General features: G+C 42.3%; 1 protein-coding gene and 1 pseudogene across 2 annotated transcripts; one reads left to right on the top strand and one right to left on the bottom strand.

Annotated features, from left to right (window-relative positions):
* Nucleotides 1-286: 286 nt before the first annotated feature.
* Nucleotides 287-728, top strand: LOC308334201 (small ribosomal subunit protein uS19-like; annotated as a pseudogene). Its single transcript has one exon. The product of its transcript is annotated as a small ribosomal subunit protein uS19-like (transcript).
* Nucleotides 729-17,711: 16,983 nt separating this feature from the next.
* Nucleotides 17,712-22,363, bottom strand: slc25a47a (solute carrier family 25 member 47a). The gene is made up of 6 exons (XM_080790946.1): nt 22,164-22,363; nt 21,370-21,413; nt 21,207-21,278; nt 20,422-20,601; nt 19,672-19,936; nt 17,712-19,139 (listed from the first exon to the last, which is right to left on the bottom strand). Exons 1-6 carry the CDS (start codon nt 22,198-22,200, stop codon nt 18,826-18,828), a joined length of 912 nt encoding a protein of 303 aa, XP_080647072.1. The 5' UTR covers nt 22,201-22,363; the 3' UTR covers nt 17,712-18,825.
* Between the last annotated feature and the right edge of the window lie 660 nt (nt 22,364-23,023).

Raw genomic sequence — 23,023 nt, 5'->3', positions numbered from 1 at the left:
TGACTAAACCCAACACCCTAACCCCATATAACCTCAAACCTAACCCTAGGTTTAGCCATAAGCTGCCAGTGCCACCGACAGAGCCGGCAGCTGGACGCAACTGCCGCGGCAAAGGCCACCACAGAGTCTGGTGGTTCGAATCCACCTGGTCCATGGTGCATCCGGCTTTGCCGGCGTGTAGGCATGCCCTACCAATATAAAAGTGGTCGAGCACGCAATCACAGTGCAGTGTTTTGCGGTCCAAGCAGAGGTACACTTATTTAAGCCACCAGAGCATCAAGGCAAGATGGCCGATACAGACGTCAAGAAGAAGCGTACCTTCAGGACGTTCACCTACAGAGGTGTGGAGCTGGACCAGCTCCTGGACATGTCCCGCGATCCGCTGATGGAGCTGTATGGAGCCCGCCAGAGGAGGAGGCTGAACCGTGGGTCTGACGCTCGGGCTCAGCAGTCTCACCTGAGGCGCCTGGCAAAGGCCAAGAGGGAGGCCCCCCCCCATGGAGAAGCCTGAGGTTGTCAAGACCCACCTGAGAGACATAGTGGTCCTGCCGGAGATGGTGGGATCCGTGATCGGAGTGTACAATGGAAAGACCTTCAACCAGGTGGAAGTCAGGCCCGAGATGATTGGCCACTACCCGGGGGAGTTCTCCATCACCTACAAGCACGTCAAACACGGTCGTCCCGGGATCGGCGCTACAAATTCTTCTCGCTTCATCCCTCTGAAGTAGAATGGATCACAAAAAAAATCACACCTGTGTGATGTGAGGGTCGCTCTTGTCGTCGTGCATCATCCAATAAAAACATTAATATACTTTGAATTAATTTACAATTTAGGCATTTAGCCTAAATGTTAACTGTTTAAAAAAACCTCATGTGTTGGCCCAAATGTATGTAATATTTCTGGCACATATGATGTAAATTCTCCTTTCATTGTCAATGGCAAATGTGAGACCTGACGAAAACCAGCTGTAACTCACTGACTCATTGAAAGCCTCTTCGCCTACAAGAGGAAGAGGTAATCGCTGTTACATAACACAATCTAAAGGACACACTATTCAGACGCAGGCACACAGTACAGATACGGCTATAAAAACGGTAACCGGAGAACTGCCGGTTTTCCGAAAGGATACCGGTAGTTGTTTAGAGTTTACACTAGATGAAGTAGGAATGCACACCAAAGTACCTGATGATTTTTGGCTTGAGCGTCAATGATGGGTGCTTTTGATTGAGCTTCAGCTCATTCAACCAGCCATTGTAGTTCTTCCAAGGCCACACCGCTTACAAGAGGTAATGGCTGTTAGATAAACACTCAATCTAAAGGAGACACTATTCAGACAGCAGTCACAGCTCACACGCGGCTATAAAAATACACACGGACGTCATCGCACATAACACACCTCAGCTGGGGCCACCGGGGCCACAGTATGACATTTTCACAGAGAAAAGGCTGTCGAGCAAGCAACCATGCACACCGGCTCATCTCAGACCTTTGCGGTCAGGCAGTAAAAAGAAAGGCAGACGGCATCACTAAGGACGGTCAACACTTCTGTCAGATAACGCCAGTTATCTGACAGAGCACCTCCGGGCAAAAAGGAAACTTTCAAAAAGTATTTTATTTCCAATTCAATTCCAAGGCCAAATAGAGTGTCACTATACTTTGCAATGCAGCCTTGAGCACCTGCAATTTGTGTTTCAATGTAAGTAGTGCAATACCTGGTGTAACTGTTGTCATAGTTGCATGGAGGCCAGACTATAAATCATATTGATGACATCAGGGATCTCCATACATGGCCATAAAAGCCCTTTTCCCTGCGACCAATCGACTTCAAACTAGACATGTGTATTGCTGTGGGGGCATGCAGTGGCGATGGCCGTAAAAGGCATGCATCCACAGCAATACACATATCTAGTTTGAAATCAATTGGTCGAATGGTTCTCAATATAATGCTAAGGACATACAAAGCTCTCCAAGAAACAGTAAATTGAAACAGAACCTGGGAGAATTCATAGAAGAAAGAATGGAAAAAGGAGAGAAACAGTACAGCTGTAACCAATGTGGAAAAACACACATGAAGCCCATATTCTTGGCTGCCACCTCGTCATGTAGCAGCCAAGTCGATGGACCCCCTGTGGTGTAGGCTACAAAAGCAAAAGAATCCACATGATTAGCTTTATTTAATGACAACTGTTTCTCTGATATGTGGTTTCCTGCGGTTGCAAACAGAATGACACTGAATCCCTCAGGGCTTCTCATTGGTTGAGCCGAGTGAATACATTTTCCCTTTTAGTGTCTACATAAATTATGCAGATATGAAGAGTTTTCAAAAAGACAGCCTTGAGATACACCAATGGCTTTGGGAATTTGGCTGTTAAAGGGTCACATTTGAACAAAATTATCGAAATACTTCAAGAATCAGCAAGAATCAGTCAATTTTATACCCCTAATACATTATTTACTGCTCCCCGCAGGTGCTGTATATTACCGTAATAGTTAAGATGAATTTCATGTATGTGCATAGATTATGTACAATGACATATATACCCTCAAAACAACAATGGAACTATATATTTTTGAGGGGCGCAGGCCCCTCCTATGCCCAGCTTTCCGGGTTTGTGTGAACACAAACATTGAAGCTAAAAGTGATTGTGGAAAAGTGAGGACGCAAATTGTGATTGGCCAGAATGACATTTGTAATGATTTGATTGGTTGAGAATGGAATGTGATGTATGATGATGATAAGAGTGCCCCTCACTTCACACGGGTGTGATTTTTTTTAAATGACTGCCGCTGCTGCTGCTGCTACTACTACTATACTTGTACATTACTGTGACATACTTATACTATACAAGTTATTATACTGCTCATATGTCATTAATATTGTTGAACCACCAGTTGTACTGTTGTAGGGCTGTGTACGGATTTTTATAGTCGAATCTGGTTGGGCATTGTTGTCTATACTCGACTGGTAGTTGAATATAGGCAACTACAGGATCATTTGACTGAGAGATTGGCAGTCGAATCAGACTGATTCCATTTGGGCTGTCGGCGGTGCTAAATGTCTGATTTAGCATATACTTCATGCTTGTTTCTCCCAATAAATATGTATCCTATTGTTTCATGGTATACAAACAGCCTTATGACAAATATCAAAACTAGCTCTAAAATAGTCTCTCTCTCTCTCTCTCTTCAAAATTAGAGTGGGTATGTCTTAGTGGTAAGATTTGGAGGGGCGGCTGTCTTGTATTTGCATGGAAATGACGCATTATTTTAATCACAAAAATGCTGACCGTAATGCGCACGCTTATAACAGTACAGTATATAGTACTGTATTTATGCTCCAGTAACTAACGTGTGTGGGGATTGCTCCCCAGGTTTAATTACAGTATGAGTCATCATGCAGCCAGCAGAACAGTCTGCATCTAGATATGACTCACACACGGTGTGTGCTACTGTATTTGTCAAGTTGCCAAATGGTTTTATTTGAGGTCCCTCCCCCCCAGAAGCATTTAGCATACATAGCTCCTTATCTGATTATGAAAGCATGTTATGCAACATTATCAGACTGTGGCCAGTCACTATCCCTGCGGCAGGTCAAATGCACAGCCCGCAGAACTTTCTGTGCCTTTCAGTGGTGGAGAAAGTAATTTCTTTACTCAAGTAAAAGTAACAAGGCGAAAGGGCCTTTCTGTGTGGAGTTTGCATGTTCTCACTCACTGATGGAGGGGAAAGGAACCGGTTGGAATAACGTGTTCCTTGGACTCCTCATGCATAGAAGGAAGCATGTGGTCAGTCCACTGGCACTGCCTACATGTTGACAGAGGAAGTGTAGTGCCCAGGATTACATTAGATAATTGACGCTGGGTGAAGAAATGGGTAACAAAATGTTAAAAGTAAAATTAACAATACCAGTACCACAATGTAGAAATACTCTGTTACAAGAAAAATAAGCCTGCATTCAAAAATATACTTGGGTAAAGGTACAGGTACTCATTATTTTCCAAATCTGTCCAGATCTATAAGCTCACAACTCGTCGCAATGCTACGGATTGTGAGTTTCTAGAACAGCTATCTTTAAAATAGGTATTTATTGCTTAATGTAGGCTATGTTTTGTAATAAAGTAAAAAGTACAATATATTTGCCTCTGAGATGCAGTAGAGTAGAAGCGTAAAACATTGAAAGAAAATGCACGTACTTCTAATAACGTGAAAGAACCTAACAATAACCAAATTAGAAAAAAGTGCAGTACTGATCGAGTGGATCAGTACTTAATTACTTTCCACCAATGGTGCCTTTTAGCTGTGGAGTTCCCATAGCACAGTATCCATTAACCCTACAGGTATTAACATGTTACTGCTATACAGCGTTACCTCCATTGAACAGTTATCCGGGGCAGGCTTGTCGTAGAGAGAAATAAGCAACCGGGTCTATGAAAACAAGCCCCAAAAAATAAGCGACTATAGGCCAGCACTTTAATCCAATATATTTGAAAATAGGCGATCTATAAGCCCGCGATGCGTTATGAGCTTGTAGATCTGCTATTTATTTATTTTTATCTTGAAAGATAGAATATTTTTCAAACATTTCCTTGCACAAAATATTTTCAGATGGCCTACATATTAATTTGGGGTTCCTTGACATGAAAATGTTTGAATACCACTGGTTTAATCAACATTTAGTAATCCCAAATAAGCAAACTACACTTTAGAAATGAAACCCCCCCCCCAAAAAAAACAAACAAACACAACTATAAATATTTACTGGTAAAAAAAGAAAAGCCCAAAGTCGTTATAATAAGCAGCAACACTGATCTTTGCTGTATTACTCTACTATAGGGTCTTGTTTTCTCCATTCCCCGATAAGTAACGGTTTTGTTTGTACAAGATTTCCACCTGACCGCAATATATATTATAACGACTTTGGGCTTTTTCTTTACCAGTAAATATTGATAGTTGTGGGTTGTTGGGTTTCCCTCGAGGGATCAATTTCCCTCGAGGGATCAATTTATTGATCCCTCGAGGGAAACCCAACAACCCACAACTATCAATCAGCTGCCTTGAACAGTCACCATAGGAAAGAACACAAAAACAGCTAATAAAAGCAACAACAGGTTGGGTAATAAAAAGATAATAAAGAAGAAAAGAAGGAAAAAGAGAGCAAGGCCAAGACAAGCTTCTTACTATCAAAAGATAAAGATAAAGACAACTTTATTGTCCATTAAATCTTGCATAACGTTGCATTTTGCCTTTGGCACACTGGCAGTCAGTATACAACATTAAAAACATCATTACATAAAATACACAAATGCATTAAAATACTATATAGAATGCATTCCCATAACGCTGCAACAGTGATCATGGGCTGTAGGGATTAGGTAGTAGAGCTAGTTAAATATTTTCTTATTTAAAATGTCCACGGCACAAACGACGTCTTGTTGAAACCCTCCTTTTCTTTGCTAATAGCACTCTAAGCCTTCTGCCTGATGGTAATGGGTCAAATTCAGGGCAAAGAGGGAGGGTATATACTAAAGTTAAATATTTCTAAAACCCACAGACACACTTAAAAACTTTCAACCTGGTGTCCTCATGTTGTTCTAGTATATTGGCTATTGTTTTGCTATGTCTATCATACAACAAAAAATATGAAATAGGACATTCATTTAAACAAGACAAAACAATGCAATATGGAGATACGAGGTTTGCACCCGACAGCTATGATGTGTCATCGTTGGCAGGCGGCCTCACATACAGTGTGTGTGCATTGTACTGTATGTGGGGCTGTAGCGTTTAATGTTTAGCCCGGTGCATGTTCATGTGAGGACTGTGTTGCCCACGGCTGTTCAGTCAGCTTTCTAATTATTACCCAGAGGCGGACGTGTGGCCCCCATGTCAACACTTAACATACTGAGTCAATTTGCCGCGTGCGTGTGTGTGTGTCTGTTGGACTCACATGTCACGTACATTGCCCGTGCCACTGAGCCGACAGTTAACCTGAGAGAAATCTCCCCACGCAGAGGCTCTGCTCAGGGATTTCGTGTAGAATTCTGCCCGGCGGGGCCTGCGTGATGGATAACCAGGCCCACGAGATGGTTTATAAATGACTCGGAAGATGGCTGACGCACCTTTTCCCCACTTTTTCCCATATAATCTCATTTCACTCACACTCTGACAGCATAAAATGTGACTTGTATTTGATTGATTGAGCATTTTATTGACATATATTTGTACATATCTGTCAAAAGTATGGAACATAACGAAGCTATTACGGTATCAAAGCCTTCCTCAGCATGAAGAAAGTGGTCAGTGATATTGTGTGTACAAGGAGGGACGGACGGATGGACAGACAGACAAATCAACAACCTGCAAATGTGTCAAATAGTTGATAAAGTGCCTGATAAAGACAGGACCTCGTGAAATCCAGGTCAGGTTCTCTGCTGGCAAGAGTCTGAGCCGGGCATGAAGCACAGCATTATGTGCATTGGTGGAAAGTACTCGAGTACTGTACTTGAGTACAATTTTGAGGTATTTTTTTTCCTTTTCTGTAGTATTTCCAATTTTCAATACTAATATGAAGGGCTTTTCTGGTTATATCCTTTTAGCAGACCTTTATTGTACTGTAGGCCTACTTCCCTGTGCCTGTCCGTTAAACCGTTAATAAAATATTCAATCAATCTTTGTAGATTTAGATTTATATTATTTGACAAGCTTGTGAGCTTGTAGATCTGCTAATATATATTTTATATATATATATATATATATATATATATATATATATATATATATATATATAATAATTTAGTATATTAAGTATATCTTGATGCCAATACTTTTGTACTTTTACTTAAGCACATTTAGATTACCGGACTTTTACTTACAACTTGTAGTGTTTCTATGTTGCAGTATACTGGATACTTTTAAAAAACAAATGTTTTTTTCACCACTGATTACCGGTATGTGTGAACATCCTGAGTGGACGGTCTCACCAGCCTCCTCACATTCTCTGAGCTCAGCCATAACCTCGACTCTTTAACAACACTAAGACCTGAAGGCGATTCTGAAAATTCCTTGTAAATCAGTAGTTCTCAACACTTTCAAGATCTTTGAAACATTTTCAAAAATAGCAGATGTACAAGCTCGCAGCGTGGCACGAAGTTGCGCGATGATGTGGTCAACAAGCTATTGCTGAACACTGATGTGGTCAATAAGCTATTTGGACAGCTACCGGCACCGTGCCCCAGTTCAACACAACACAAGTTTTTAATTATTGGGCATCCTCTCCTTTGCCTTTCTCAGCATGTTGTCAGTGTTAAGACTCACTCTCCTGTGTGTGTGTGTGTGTGTGTGTGTGTGTGTGTGTGTGTGTGTGTGCGTGCGTGCACCCGCCCGACCTGGTCTGAACTTTTTATCATTGCACCGGGCTGTCAAGATCTTAAGAGTGATCTGAGATCCTAACATCAAGGTTGTTTGGACTTGCTAAGCGACTGATTTATAGATAGTTGCGCATCAGTGTTCCACGCCGGGAATAGTCAATCTACAAGCTAACACCACATCGCTCGGCGACACATTGTGAGCTTGTAGATCGGCTTTTTTTTTGTGTGCGACATGACATGCGATAAAGTAAAAGTCCTACCTGCCTACTCGTTGTCTCCCTGAAGGCAGAGGCCTCTCTCTTTCTTAGCTCAGGAGATTGAAAAATGGACGCCCTACCTTTTTTTTCACAACATGGTGGTTGTTGCTGGTCCCTGGAATACAATACATAGTAGTTTTGTGCTAGGACAGGAAGAAAAATACCAAACAAGGGTGTGTCTCAAAGGATAGAGCTTTTTTTGTCTTTATGACGATTGAAATGTACATTGTACTTCGCATTCAAAGATTCTCACACACAACGATGGAACACTATTAAACATTATAGAGTTTTGAGCGGTTCACATTCACACACCGATGGCGCAGGCAAGTAGGGGGTTACACGGGGCACCGGCGGAGGTCCCCTGGAGGTGGCCGGTGGTCCATACACCGATGGCCGGGCTCTGGAGGTGGCCGGTGGTCCATACACCGATGGCCAGGCTCTGGGCACGCCGGGCATGGACCGCCGGCAGGAGCCAGGAGGGCACGTTTTTTGTAGGGTTGGGATTCGGGAACCGGGATCAGTTCCAAAGTTTTTAATTTGAAGGACCACTATAACTCTGAGAGTGTACAGGGACCACAGCTATTCTCGCCAAATGCTCACTTATTTTCACAAGAGTTCTATTTTTGTCATATGTTCGCCTACTATTACATGCCCAGAATAGGGATGCTAGGGTTCACGTGGTTTAAGCGCTGACATGCTGTTTTAACTTTAGTGTGTGTTTACATGTTTAATTACCTGTTGCACCATAAAAACTAGAGCCTGAGAATCTAGTCTGATGTGTGCTCAGAAGATACATGTCTTCAATTTTGTTGATAAAATTGGATAAACGCAAGCACTCCATAAAACCCAAGACACTCAATTAGTTTGGTGTTACCAAAAGCCACATCATGTCTGCAAACACTTTGGAATGTCTTTGTGTGTTATTTATCTGGCTCGCAAAACAAGAATACCCGGAAAGTGTGTCCACATCGACTACCAGCGCCAGAGATTTTTTGTCTTTGAGTTGGTTGAAGTTTTTAACTGAACATCTGTTTGGTGTTAATGTGTCTCCTGTGCAAAATAAACAACAACGCCGGCGGTACAGAGAGAATCTATGACCCAAGACAGCATCAGGTCTGAAGGTGAACATTGGAAAGACAGTTGCTTGTTGATGTGCACTGTGTGTTGTTGTAGTGGTCAGAAGAACAACAGCGCCCTCTCTCCTCCTCCACTATTCAGCGCTCTATCAGTCTATCTCCTTCTGTGCTCTTCCTTTATCCACTGTTCATTTGACTCTGTCTGTCTGTCTGTCCCTCATTTAAGATTCAACTTTACCCCAAAGCAAACCTTTTTCTTTTCCTTCCCACTGCATTTCTCCCAAGAGTCTCTTCCTCACCTTTCTTTCCTCCTCTCTCTCCCTCTTCCTCTCGATGCTATCTCCTTGTGTCTAGCTGCTCGAGTCTAGCATATTCTCTGGTATACTGATTCTGCATCCCCCAACACCCACCACCATTCACCCCCCCCCCCCCCCCCCCCCCCCTCATGGTTCTCTTGGTGCTGCCATGGTGCTATCTGAGGTAGCACGGGAGCTGCAAATTTACCCAGCAGCACGCGTCACTGGCAGCGTAGACAGACATCCCAAAATAGCCCCGGCCGAGAACCCAGTGAATGGATGGATGGGGGCCCAGGTGGTCGTTACAGAGAACAGAACCCAGTGAATGGATGGATGGGGGCCCAGGTGGTCGTTACAGAGAACAGAACTCAGTGACTGGATGGATGGGGGCCCAGGTGGTCGTTACAGAGAACAGAACCCAGTGAATGGATGGATGGGGGCCCAGGTGGTCGTTACAGAGAACAGAACCCAGTGAATGGATGGATGGGGGCCCAGGTGGTCGTTACAGAGAACAGAACCCAGTGAATGGATGGATGGGGGCCCAGGTGGTCGTTACAGAGAACAGAACCCAGTGAATGGATGGATGGGGGCCCAGGTGGTCGTTACAGAGAACAGAACCCAGTGACTGGATGGATGGGGGCCCAGGTGGTCGTTACAGAGAACAGAACCCAGTGAATGGATGGATGGGGGCCCAGGTGGTCGTTACAGAGAACAGAACCCAGTGAATGGATGGATGGGGGCCCAGGTGGTCGTTACAGAGAACAGAACCCAGTGACTGGATGGATGGTGGCCCAAGTGGTCGTTACAGAGAACGGAGAACCCAGTGAATGGATGGATGGGGGCCCAGGTGGTCGTTACAGAGAACAGAACCCAGTGAATGGATGGATGGGGGCCCAAGTGGTCGTTACAGAGAACGGCTCCTGACAACAAAATGTGGCCTTTCAGCCAGGCGCGCGTCACCCGTCCCAACAGGTCTCACGGGCGCGGGCGCGTGCACATGCGTGGAAAAAAGGCAATGCTCGCGAACTGTAGTGCATAGCAGATTTTTATTTATTTTGTCATTTTTAACCCTAACCCTAAAGTCTAATTGCACACCGCCACCAGTATCACACAACTAAAAATGTGACAATCTACAAGCTCACACAATAAGCTTGTAATGTAGATCGGCTCTTTTGGGTGTGTCTGACAGCAGTGCACAAATACGTGTAAATCTAGCCTAAATCTACAGTACAAATTATTTGTCTTGCGAGCACCAGGAATGGTCCTCACAATGTCCATTTTCTCAAATTCTCAAACGGATGCAAGCACACACACACACACACACACACACACACACACACACACACACACACACACACGCTGGCTGAGCAAAACCAGCCTTTTCTGAATCTGGTCTGTGCTAATCCAATGGGACGGTTACGACGTGCGGCAGACATGTTTAGACTAGCAGTTATTCTGGATGTGTTTTATTCCTTCATGTGGTTGTTGTGTGTTTCACTGTGGAGCATTTATTATTGGACAGTTTGGGTGGAGATCAGCGTTGCCATGTCTTCTTGTTTCTCTGTAAAGTTACTTGTAAATAGCCTAGTTGCGGTTGCGTTTTTTGGGGTGCCTTGATTCTAAAATGCTGTTGTTTATTTGCTGTTGTTTATTTCCTTGTTAAGCCAGCCTGGGATCAATCTGATCCGGTTGGGAGTGGAAATGACGTCATGTTGTATGTAGGAGGACTGCCCTTAAGTCGATCAGACCCCCCCTTAATTAGTCTGACCTGTGCTGCGGGTTACAACAAATCATCCGTTACCTGTGAGATTAGGGTTATGTTAGGGTTTGGGATAGTGTTAGTAATGGTCAGACTAATGGGAGGTCGTTAACATGTTGTAGTCACTGGTTCGTAGTAGTCATCAGGCTGGAACCACCAAACCGGAACCAGTATTACCCAAAATAATTCCCTGCGATCAAGGCCATCATAATTGTAAGGCCTACTCAATAAAACCCTTGATATGCGGCGTAGTTTCGCTTATAGGAATAGTTTGTTTGGTATATCCATCTTCTATTCCAACTCGTAGCGACTGGTGAGTTAATCTCACTAGTAGTTACTCGATTTAGCATTAAATTAGGATTGGGGGAACCAGAACAATAAAGCAACGCCGAAAAACGGGAACCAGCTAAACCGGAACCAAAAAGCCAAAAAACAGAAATGTAAATTGTATTCATATGTTCCAGTGTTCAATGTCTAGAGCAGATATGAGCGCTGAACCATAAATAGAAAACAATAACAGAAAACATGCAGGCTTTCAACAGATGACACGAGGTTATAAAGCCCAAGTCAAGTGTGTTAAAGTTAATCTTTTCAGATGTTATGTGCATTCTTGTGCTAAGCCTCAGCCACTAGCATGGCCTCTTTTGGCCAACAGGCGTGAAAACTTAATCCGTCATGTCTTGGCCCAGGAGCACCAATTATCCCGTCCGGCCTCAAGTTTTGTGCAAATCCCTTCACAGTAGCTCGACGTATAATATCCTGCTAATACTAAGAAAATATGATCTGCTCGGTAGAGGTAATTGTAAATTACTATGGATTTAACATATAGGCTGTCAGAACTCAGAATTCATAAATATGCAACTCTATGATTTATGTAAATTGTTGCCCTTTTAATAAACTCAGAAACAGGGCACATTCACACATGGCTGGTCCATTCAATTTAAGTGAGAAAAGGTGTCACAGCCAGTCACTGCAGAGCGACGATCTTTAGATGTTTGCATAATTGGAAGGCGTCGTTGCATAAGAGAGCGACACATGGGGGATATGGGTTCATTGATAGCAGAGCTGCCAAAGGCATCCATCTAGTAGCAGACAGACTCCTCTGATTCACAAAGCATTCCTCCGTGGTACAGTCCTTGTTCTGTGTTGTTTGTTTTAATGAAGCTTGGCATGTGCTTTGGGGCCCAGACTGAAAAACAGTGAAATGACATCCTCGCTGTGTGTTGAGTTTATAGTTTGCGTGAGCCACTAACGATCCAAAGAACAGCATCGTGTTCGCCAGATGTTAGTACTGTAGATGTTTAGTGAATGCGAATCAATCCTGACTGACACATGAAATCAACCAGTCAGTCCGTCAGTCAGTCAGTCGGTCAGCTCAGCAATGCAGAGATACAGCGTAACTGCTATTTAAGGAGACTGACATTGCATTAAAGGGCCCCTTTTGCAGCCAGATCTTATTTTTATTATTTTTGGGAGACAAACACTTTCCTTGGGTTTTTATGTGGTTAATATGTGTTTTTAGATATTTTAGTATTTCAAAGTGTCCATGATGTCCTGGACACTGGGCTCACTTACTTCCTGGACTACATCAAGGAAGCTTTGAGAAGGAAGAGAAGTGGTCACGTGACTGGTCTGTGCCATGATACTTTCATGACACTTTTCATTTACTTGGGAACGATGCAACTTGGGAACCTAATAATACCCATTGTCATAGCACCTGTTTTAACTATCTGTATGTGTCCCTTTTGTGCCCATACTGTATATAGAGATCTCTGTAGTATGCAATACCCATTGTCATAGCACCCATTTGAACACATTTATTGCCCAGGGTTATTAATCCATTAATAAAATGTGCCTATAGCGTTTATAGCGCCTGGAGCACTTTTACCGACGGACCGGATGTTGTCCCGGATGTGGTTGTAGCAGCTAAGTGTAGCCAAGTAGCGATGCGATCGACGACAACGGGAGGTAATTAAATCTAACGCGACTACCGACTGGCACTTTTACCGACGGACCGGATGTTGTCCCGGATGTGGTTGTAGCAGCTAAGTGTAGCCAAGTAGCGATGCGATCGACGACAACGGGAGGTAATTAAATCTAACACGACTACCGACTGGACTAACTTCTCCGACAGGACTGATATATGGCTGTGTATTTGGTATTTGGAATACATGAAATGTATGTAAGATTACAGACATTCTATGGCTATTAACAATATTGGAAAGGTGATGATTAGGAAAGCCAGACAATAATGCCAGACAATATTGTTGGCTGGTATGAGTGTCACAGAAAAAGCACTTTAATACTTGTCCCAGACAAGCGGACAAGCCTTGATGTCAAGCCCTGTTTTGTACCGTGACCTTGAGTGCCCTGAAAGGCGCCTTATAATTGAAATGTATTTTTATTATTATTGAAGTCATTCATTGAGTAAATCTGTTGTTTGAGTTCATTAAGGCCAAAGCTCTGTTCTTTGAGTCTTTATAACAGGCAAGGAGGTGATTAGCATTCACAGGAACTGTGAAAGCATTCATTTAACATGCATGATAGCACAAGTACAGTACACACTTAAGTTTCAATCCCAGTTGGTGGGGAACCCCAACTAAAAATAAAAGGTGTTAATGACAGAAATGAGCAGTAAAGAATTGTGTGTGTGTGTGTGTGTGTGTGTGTGTGTGTGTGTGTGTGTGTGCGCTCGCTTCATTCAATCATCTCGGTGTTCTCATGGAATCTGGATTTCATATTCGTTCCGTTATAATCACATTTGTTAGTTTCACAATAACCTTGTTTGTCTCCGCAGCACTAAGAGGTTGGGGAGGAACATACTGTTCCTCTTGGCTCTGAGTGACTAAGATTTTGGTAAATTATAATTATTATTGAGCGCTAAAGCGATTTGGAAGGGGTGTTAGTAATGCTGTGCGTTGACCACAAAACACAACAAAAGGAGAGAAAGATTATCGCGCTGGGACGTGTTGTGAGCTTGTAGATCGGCTCATTACGACGGCATCAAGGCACGCCAAAACTAGGCTAACACTAAAACATTCCAGATGACTAAAACTAAATGAAAACTATTCAAAAGACTATGACTAAAACTAAAATCAAACTTTGCTGCCAAAAACAACACTGTCACCAGCTCTACTGTTCATTCAACTCAACCATGTAACTACAATGTTCTTGGCCTGTGCTGCATGTCAAGTATCCCTCTCTCCTTTACAGTTACAGGCCACTCCCATAGTTAAATTATAGGCCTACACTATATAGGCAGCATATATAGAATTATATACCATAGAGCTAGCTATATTATAGTCTATTATAATTATAAAGAGTGTTGTATACATTATTCCACATGGCGTTATATTCCATAATTATATGGTCCCTCCCAACGGAACAGCAGACAATGTGTAGTAAAGGATTCACCACTGCAGTAACCGTATCTATCCATACAAATCTTTCCTCTGAAATCACATGGAGATTGGGAGAGTCCCGCCTTGTGTGTACAAGTAGTAGCTACTATGAATTATATAAAGGAAGCGTGTGTCCTTATGTCACTCTACTGTAGGCATTTATGCTGTAACAGCACTTAGATCTGTGTCTGTCCTGGCTGGCTCCATGCTTCCACAAATCACAGTCATCTCATTGGCTGTGGAAAAACGGGCTGGGTGTGTATGATATTATGTTATATAACTCAGTAGTCACAACCCAACCAATGTTGCCAGGTCAGATTATTATAAGCGACTTTGAGCTTGTTGCTGCTTTTGGCTTTGAGGACCTTTGCGCGACCTAGTCCTGATGAGTGAGTCTGACCCCGAAACACCGCCTAAGCCAATGGAAGGTTGAACCCATACTCTGAAACGCTGCTGCTCTCTAGATATATAGCCTATTATAACTCTATGGTCTCAACACAGTCTGTAACGCCACAGAAAAGGGCGACAGATGCACAACGGAGAACGCTTGTTTCACCACGTTCTCAAACATTTTCATATCAAGGAGCCCCAGAATTATGTGTAATTGGCCGCCGACCCCATCTGAAAAATATGTTCTTCCAGGGACCCCCCCAGAAGCAAAGATTTGAGCTTGTAGTTCTTCTATTCTTTTAATCTTTTAATAGCTAAAGTATAACTAAATGTTTAAAACACCACCAGGGGTTCCCGTCCAGAATGGGTTAATGATACACGTGTCATTCTTGTTTTTCTGTAAAGTTGCTTATTTGTGTAGTTGCAGTTTTTAGGGCTTGTTTCCTAATGCTGTTTAAACCAGTGTTTCATTTTCAAGTTAAGGACCCCCAAATTAATATATATTTGTCTGCGTGCCACCATCTGAAATGGTTTCATGCCATGGACCCCCATACAAGATTTGTGTTGTTAAAATGTTGGAAACATATTCCACATTTTTAAAAATGTCTTCCAAATGGCAGATCTACAAGCTCACAACGCATCACATCACAATGCGTTGTGTGAGCTTGTAGATCGGCCTATACAGTACAATGTATGTTTAAAGGTCAAGCTTTTGGGCTTGTTTTCATAGACCTGGTTGCTTGTTTCTCTCACAACACCTGGCAACACTGAACTGAAGTCAGCCCTTGAGTGTCAGTTCATAACATGCATTGCATACAGTAGGCGGGAGGGGAGGGGCTGCCCCACCGACTTTGCGTAACAGCACATGTGGGGAACCCTGCATGACGTACTCTAATGTTGCCCTTTTGACCCACTAGGTGTCGCTTCAGCACCGTGGTGGAAAAAGTACAAAATAAATGTTTTACTTAAAGAAGAATTCCATACTAGAAGGCTTTCTTAACTTTATTTGTAGTTGTTACATCCCCACCAACGACTACAAATAAAGGTAAGAAAGCCTTCTAGTATGGAATTCTCCTTTAAGCAAAAGCATCAATACTGCTTACAAAATAAAAGCCTCGATTTCAACATTTACTTGAGTAAAAGTACTGGTTGCACAAGTTTTCAAATGTATAAAAAGTATTTTGAAAACAGCAGATCTACAAGCTCCCAATGCATTGCGACGCATTTTCAAATGTTCGAAATGCTTGAGTGATTAATGTATGTGGAGTAAAAGTACAATATTTTTCTCTGAGATGTAGTGGAGTAGAAGTAAAATTATAGAAAATTGGACATACTCCATTAAAGTAAAAGTACACGAAAAATTGTACTTAAAGGACTTTAGTTTTTTTTAAACTATGTTTTAGGTTACTTTCCACCACTGTTCAGCACCACACCTCACTTAAGTTTAATGACACTGTCCTCACTCGTGTGTACAGTATTTTGTTACCCTGATATTTCGAATATTAATTTTTAATTGTGCCATGATTGGTTTTTCTAAAGGTTGAATTGTTTGTGAAATCACTAAACTTGTCTTGGCAGGCTGTTCCTACTAAGGGCTTAATCTCTAATAAATCTGCAGATCGTGCTAAAATGAGTGTAAAAGAATTAAAATAGCTGCAGAGCCTAGGAATGAGTGACAAGTATGACCGCTAATGGGAAACCTCTAATGGAAAACTAAAACCAAAAGGGTTTATGATCCTAATACAAATACCACTGATTAATTGTGGCCCAGGCAGTCAAGCATCACTGACTGACTGTATTGTGTGGAAGGAAACTGTAAAGGGGTTTTCCGTCACACTACTGTATAGCAATCAATCAATCAAAACGCATAGATTCCAAGACACTTTTAAATATACTGGCATATTTTGTTTGCTTTCATTTGCATCCATAAGGCCATTAGTATACATTCTGTTAAAATGTACAGCTTTATCCCAAGATCCCTCAGATGCACAGATTATTTATTACACCTAAACAGCACTTTCCATTTGCCATTAAAACAGTGAGACACTTCACGTGCACATTCATATGCTTGTCAGTCCATTTTAAAATTGTGCGCTTTGCAGTTTACTAAATACAGCAAGACGTATGTACATAGTGCAAGTACTAGCATGGCTATGAGTCCTGCTTTGTGCTTAACTGATCAATATTGGAACATTCTTTTATTGTTACTGTGTAGTGTGTACAGTGGTGGTTGATGCCTGGATAATTTCAACAGTCACACCTGCCCTGAGTCACTGGCAGCCCAACTCAAACGTTAAATCAGGTCTGAAAAGCAAAAAAACAAACAACAAAACACATGGAAACAGATTTCGGATTTGAACAGCATTCCTAACTGTTTTGAAATGTGATTCAAATCTCATTCCTAAAAATGTCTCAGTCTGGACACTCGGACAATGAAGCCTGATGAGATGTAGCCCTACTCGCCGTGTCACAATCTCATTATACAAGTAGAGAGTCACATGGTTGAACCCAACCATTATGCTCCTTGACGTTACAGCAACAAGGAAACGTAACAAAATAGCAGCATACTAACAATATAAATAGCAGTAAAACGTGTACTAAAAATATAATACATGATTTGTGGTACGTTTATCTAAAAAATGAGCCTCCACTTTCTTTCCCATCCGAATGACGGGAGCTTTTTAAAAGCATTGGGCAATCTGCTTATTGGTTGTTGACATTCATACATCCTTACTTTGAGTAGACATACCGATACCGAGGCAATGATCAGAACATATACATCTCCTCCTGTCCTAAAAGCAAATACACTAGTATTTTTCAGATTGCAGCAATGCCCTTAGTTTCTCTGTATGCAACCAAGTCTATAATCTAAGGCAGTGGTTTTCAAACGCTTTGTGCCCAAGGCACACCGATGGGCAATTCACCTGTATTCACAGCGGAAAACAGCATATCTCCAAGCTCACAGCTTGTAGATATTGTCGATTTTGGAAAATGTGTGAGGAAGGAAATGACAAATTAATCATTTAAATGTGAAACCTTTGTATGTCAGGTTGAAAGTAAACAAACAGCAGAGGGCGCCGTTCTTTACTTTTTGTTTTTGCAGATGGGTTCCCAGATTGGGTTGAAATTGGTTAACATCTTTGTTTTAGGGTATAGAATTTGCCTTTGTAGTCTGTACTGGGAAATGATGAGTGCAAAAACAGTACTTAATTTCCTGATACAGTATAGTACGTTTAACCGCTTAAACCCTACTACAGTTCATTCACGATGTGATGGCAATCACAGCCACTACTGGCCAATCACATTGGGTCGTAGGCTAATCTAATAGGGCACACCTGGACCTGTCTGACGGCACACCAGTGTTCCTCTGCACACCGTTTGGGAACCACTGATCTAAGTATGAGAATAACAACCTGATGAGGAACGCATCCATCAAAACAACTTCTGCCAACAGTTCTGGCGTCAAAATATAAAGCAATATGTTCAAGACAACATAATTGTATATATAAATAAACAGAATACGTTTTACTTTGTGGTCACAGTGTCTTTAAGCAGGCACTAATACTTCTTGCTGCATGCTGTGAAATGCGGCAATGCAAGATCATGTTAGTGTCGTTGGTGACACTTGTACAAGATTTAACATTACACAGCTATTTATGTCAAATTATGGCTGCCATGAAAAAGGTTACCATGTACTGGGTAGCCCTGAACGAGACCGTGAGAAAGGTTCTGACTGTAGTTCATCTGGCTAGCTTGTGCACAATACGAGGACCCTAATGTTGTTACAGCCGCAAATGTGCCAACACGCCAATATTTATTTCCGTCTTAAGTATACCGAGGCCCTGAGCATGGGAAACTGATCCCCAAAATAAATATTATACCATATTATACCAGCGTAATGCATGGAATCCAGTGGAAAATAACTAACTAGCAAGAAACACTAGGGATGCACCAATGTATTGGTCACATATATCGATATTGATAAATCTGCCATTAACCGATATTTATCTGTTGGTTGTGCGTTGGTTATCTAAAGCCTACCAAGCTGTAGTAGATATTTGTATCCCTGGTACAAAAGGCTAAAATTAAATGTAATAAAAACAATAAAAACTAAATAAACATATATCGGTATCAGCGATCAGCTAAATTGTTATTTTAAACATCGGTATCGCAATCGGCCAAGAATTGCCCTAAGAAACACAATGACAAAATGTAACAGACAGGTTCCTGCAATGCGTGTGGTTGCACTTCTCATAATGTTTGCATTGGCAGTGGCCACTACTCTAACCCAAGTCTGGGTGGGATACCATCCTCAGGTTTGGCTCGGAGGACGTCTAGGAGAACCTCGTATGTAACAAATACTACCATGTTCACGGGGAACGCACGGAGCAAGTTTATGCCCAGGCTCCTGAAGAACACGGCCGCTCCCTCCGTCCTCGCTGTCTCAGCGATGCAGTGGAAGAAGCCCTTGTATCGTTTGATCTCCCGCGCTCCGTCCATTTGCAGACGGGCCTTGATCACGTCCATAGGCGTTCCCACGGTCCAACCCGCCATTCCTGCCAGCCCGCCGGCCAACATCACAACACTCCACTCTGGAAATCCACAAGACATTATTGTTTAATAAAGCAGTGAGATACAAGAGGCCGTGGTTAACAAAGTGGAGTGCCACAACCCCCTAGCTGTTCGGAAATCACGGTAAATTACAGCCTTGCGTAGTTTATTGCTTTTATAAAACGTTTACTAAAGATGGCAACATGAAAACCATACACCATACACAAATCTTGAAAATGTGTTCAAATCTTTGAATAGATACTGTATGTATTTTTGAAGCAAACACTTCTTAACTCAAATATTTGCTTCTAGGGGCCCTGGAACAAAATATTTTGAGATAGGGGTCGGCGGCAGTATACATTTTTAATTTTGGGGGTCCTTGAGATGAAAAAGTTTGAGAATCACTGTATAGTTGATGTTTTAGAAGATTTAGAATAAGTAGAATCAACCTCGGGTCTTAATGGCTTAAAATAACATCTTAAAGACAATTTCACTACAGGAATATTTTCTAGCACTAGGGTTCAAGTGGTTACGCATATTCTTGAAAGAGACAAAAGGCAGAGTCTGGCTCACCTGGTCCATTCTTGCCAGAGTGACTCAGCCAATCAGAAATGATGCTGTACGTTAAAAAGTACGTGGCAAAGGATGGCCCATCTCTCAGCATGAGGGGGAGTGCCCCTCTGTACAGTCCCAGCACCCCTTCCTCTCTGATGATACTAAGGAGGCAGTGGACTGGCCCGTGGTATTTGGGTTTGGGCAAGTTGACGCCTCCCTTCAAGGACTCCGTCTGACACTGCAGGCGCACTTTAACCATGTCACCTGGTGACATCACCGATACCTGTCACAAGGAAATTGCAGGGGCTGAGTTAAACATGGTGATTAGAACATAATAAGTTAAACATGGTGATTAGAACATAACAATCACTTCACTCTTCCTATGAGCAACGTTGGTAGATTTTTGGGTCCAGTGATTTTCCACAAGCTCTTAAAAAGCTTCCTTCATTCAGATGGGAAAGAAAAGAAAGCATTAATTTTCAGTGGAAACTGGAAACACATAATTAGGCCGGGAAAAACTGGTTCAACCCCCGGTGTAAAAGGGGCAACAGTGTATTATTTTTAAATTTTATGTAGACCTAGCACTCTAGTCTATAGTGTATACTCAGGTTCTTAGCTCGCTTATGATCCTTGATCACTATCTCTATGTATTTGATATTACCATGTGGTGTTCTTGCTTACTGTAAATCCCTCTGGATTAAGCACGTCTGCTAAATGCCTAAATTGCATTGATAATTATTGTATAATGCCGGCTCCATGGTTGATTACCTGAGCCACGCCTCCTGCCAAACCAGAGAGGAAAACCTCCAGTCTGGTATTGGAGTCTCCTGAAGCTCCTCTGAACTGGCGGAGACACTGCAGGCAGTTCCTGTACGTGCCGAACACCACGGAAGACGTCATGGAGATCGTGGTGACGGGCAAGGACATGCCTTTGTAGAAACCAGGAACCTGTTGAAGGCACAGAGCAAGGCGTTCAGAGGCACACAGTGAAATCTATATATCTTGGATTATCCAGTTTTTTAAATTTCATGAACCCAGAGAGTTTGATATGCATTAGCCCATGGACCCCCGTCTGATACAATGTCCGTTGTATAAAAGACCCTCAGTCCATTCGATTCCTCAATCGTTTAGCTGGGGGGTCCTGTAGTCTAGATCGAATCCACATGGATTTTTTATTTTGTCCCATGGGGTTAATTTGTCTTGCACATATCCTAACCAAATCACCCCCCCCCCATACGTTGTATTGGAAGTATACAACGTGCCCTGCCCTACTAGTAGTAGGAGCGCTGTAAAACAAGCGCTCCATCAGCGCCCATCGACTCCGTCGCCTTTACTAATTAACTTTTTTCTGTTTGACCTTTTTTTGTTAAGTGTCTTGCTCATCTAAAGAAGTTGAACTGATTTTGAGGTTACATTAACTCATTTAGCTGCAGGGGACGCCTTGGAACCTGCTCAAGGACCCCTATGTGTCCCCCGGGCCCCACGATGAGAACCGGTGCTCTACATTGTCAAAAGCAATGTGTGTGAAAGACATTGTTGTGTGTCACACTCACCCCTTCTTTAGCAAATGTCGCTGCTGTACACTGCCATATTCCAGTGAACTGCTTCTGTGTTTGTATTCTGACCTGAGTAGGGAGGAATTCAGCAGATAAAATCTATATGAGCACCAGACCTTATGAAATCAGATTTAATTTAGGCTGCATTCATTGTACTGACCTTTACAGTGTCCAGAGGGTAGCCTACTGCAACTCCACAAGCACCTAAATGACAAAAAACTCACTTAACATCTTTGAAGCTTACATACGGTATATCACTCGCACTATAATAATGGCAAAGTGAGCCCCCCCCCCCCCCCCCCCCCCCCACACACACACACACACACACACACACACTGTATACACAGTAGTACAGTCTAGTAGACAAGCATACACATAAAGACAGTTTTGCAATTTGCAACCACATGGTGGCAGAAGTGGCCAATAAGCATGTGCCATTATTAACAAAACATTATTTATAACAGCTTGATAACAAGACTGTAAACTTGACTTGCATACATGCAAGTGGTGCGAGAGATTAATTCTGCTCATCATGCTTAATTTATAAAACGATTGGGCTATCAATCATGCTTATGATAATTAATAACTAGCAGGGTCAGGGTGTGGGCAATGCATTTAGTATAGGGCTTGAGTGCAACTGTAAAGTTTCTGAGACCTTCGCCAGACGTATGGACGTCTGGTCCATCGAGGTCAGGAAACGTTTCTATCTTTAGATTTGTTTGGCACATTATGCCAGATGATGACGTAGGGCAGTCTAATGGTTATTATGCCGAAGGTGTCGGCAGATCATGATCATGTTGATAATGCAGAGATACAGATACACTATATGATAATCAGTATGTCTGAATGCAATGCATGTTTTTTCAAGCATAAGGAATATACTCTGCACATTGCCGGCTTATTGTAAACACGTGCATACTGACACTGTACATATTATGCTAACTGCCAAGTTACCTCCAATGGACCCAGCCACAAAGTCAGCGATATGCATTCTGTCCGGTTACAGTTCTGTGGCTCGATTCGGATACTCGGACAGTCCATTCTATCCCGTCATAACCTTGAAAGTAACTATTGCCATTGAATTGAGCTGCTAGGTCTGTGTGTGACTAGCCTGTGTGCTGCGCAGCTTGTTGTTTTCATTGCTAAACTGAAGACGCGTGCCACAGACCTTGTGTTGTTACGAAACGCGCGACTCACTCCGACTTTAGCCGAAGATAGCCGATCATGGGGCTATCTTCGGCTAAAGTCGGAGGGCGCGCGCACACACACACACACACACACACACACACACACACACACACACACACAGTTCATTCATATAATCGGGGAATAAGGGATTTTATATAATTTTATACAGTAAGATAACATAATAAAACTGCAATTTCCATTTTTTCTTTTCTTTTGAACTGCTGTCGGGATACTATAGGCATATACTAAAATATACTAAAATAAGTCAATTATATAAACGTACAGAATAAGCGAGTAGTTTTAATTAGGGGGTGGGGTGTGACTTCGAAGTTCTGCAAACAATAATACAAAATAATATATAAGCTCTAAATGTGCACACACGCTGTACATTCAAGTTCTTACAGAGGTCTAACAAAGTATTTTCTATATTGATCTGCAGCTCCCCCATGTGGCTCCCTCCCTTGTTGCGTCTAAATCTTGCAGCACATCACTTCTTATTCGTTATCCTTGTTTTTGACTGTTACTTGTTCTTGTTTTAACTGTTTCTCATAGCGTTATGTTTTCATTGTTTACTTTTTCAGATGTAGTGATACAATACTATAGCCTACTAGTGCTAAAAATATAGA

The sequence above is a fragment of the Protomyctophum bolini genome (genome assembly GCF_963924005.1).
Source record: "Protomyctophum bolini genome assembly, chromosome: 19".
Lineage (NCBI taxonomy): Eukaryota > Metazoa > Chordata > Actinopteri > Myctophiformes > Myctophidae > Protomyctophum > Protomyctophum bolini.
This window is presented reverse-complemented; position numbering and strand designations above follow the sequence as displayed.

Bases quoted from the DNA above. Each gene is read 5' to 3' on its own strand.
- slc25a47a (XM_080790946.1), bottom strand. From the start codon at position 22,200: ATGCATATCGCTGACTTTGTGGCTGGGTCCATTGGAG. The intron at 21,414-22,163 runs GTAACTTGGCAG...TTTGTCATTTAG, and splicing joins TGTGGCTGGGTCCATTGGAG to GTGCTTGTGGAGTTGCAGTA. The intron at 21,279-21,369 runs GTCAGTACAATG...CTCCCTACTCAG, and splicing joins ACCCTCTGGACACTGTAAAG to GTCAGAATACAAACACAGAA.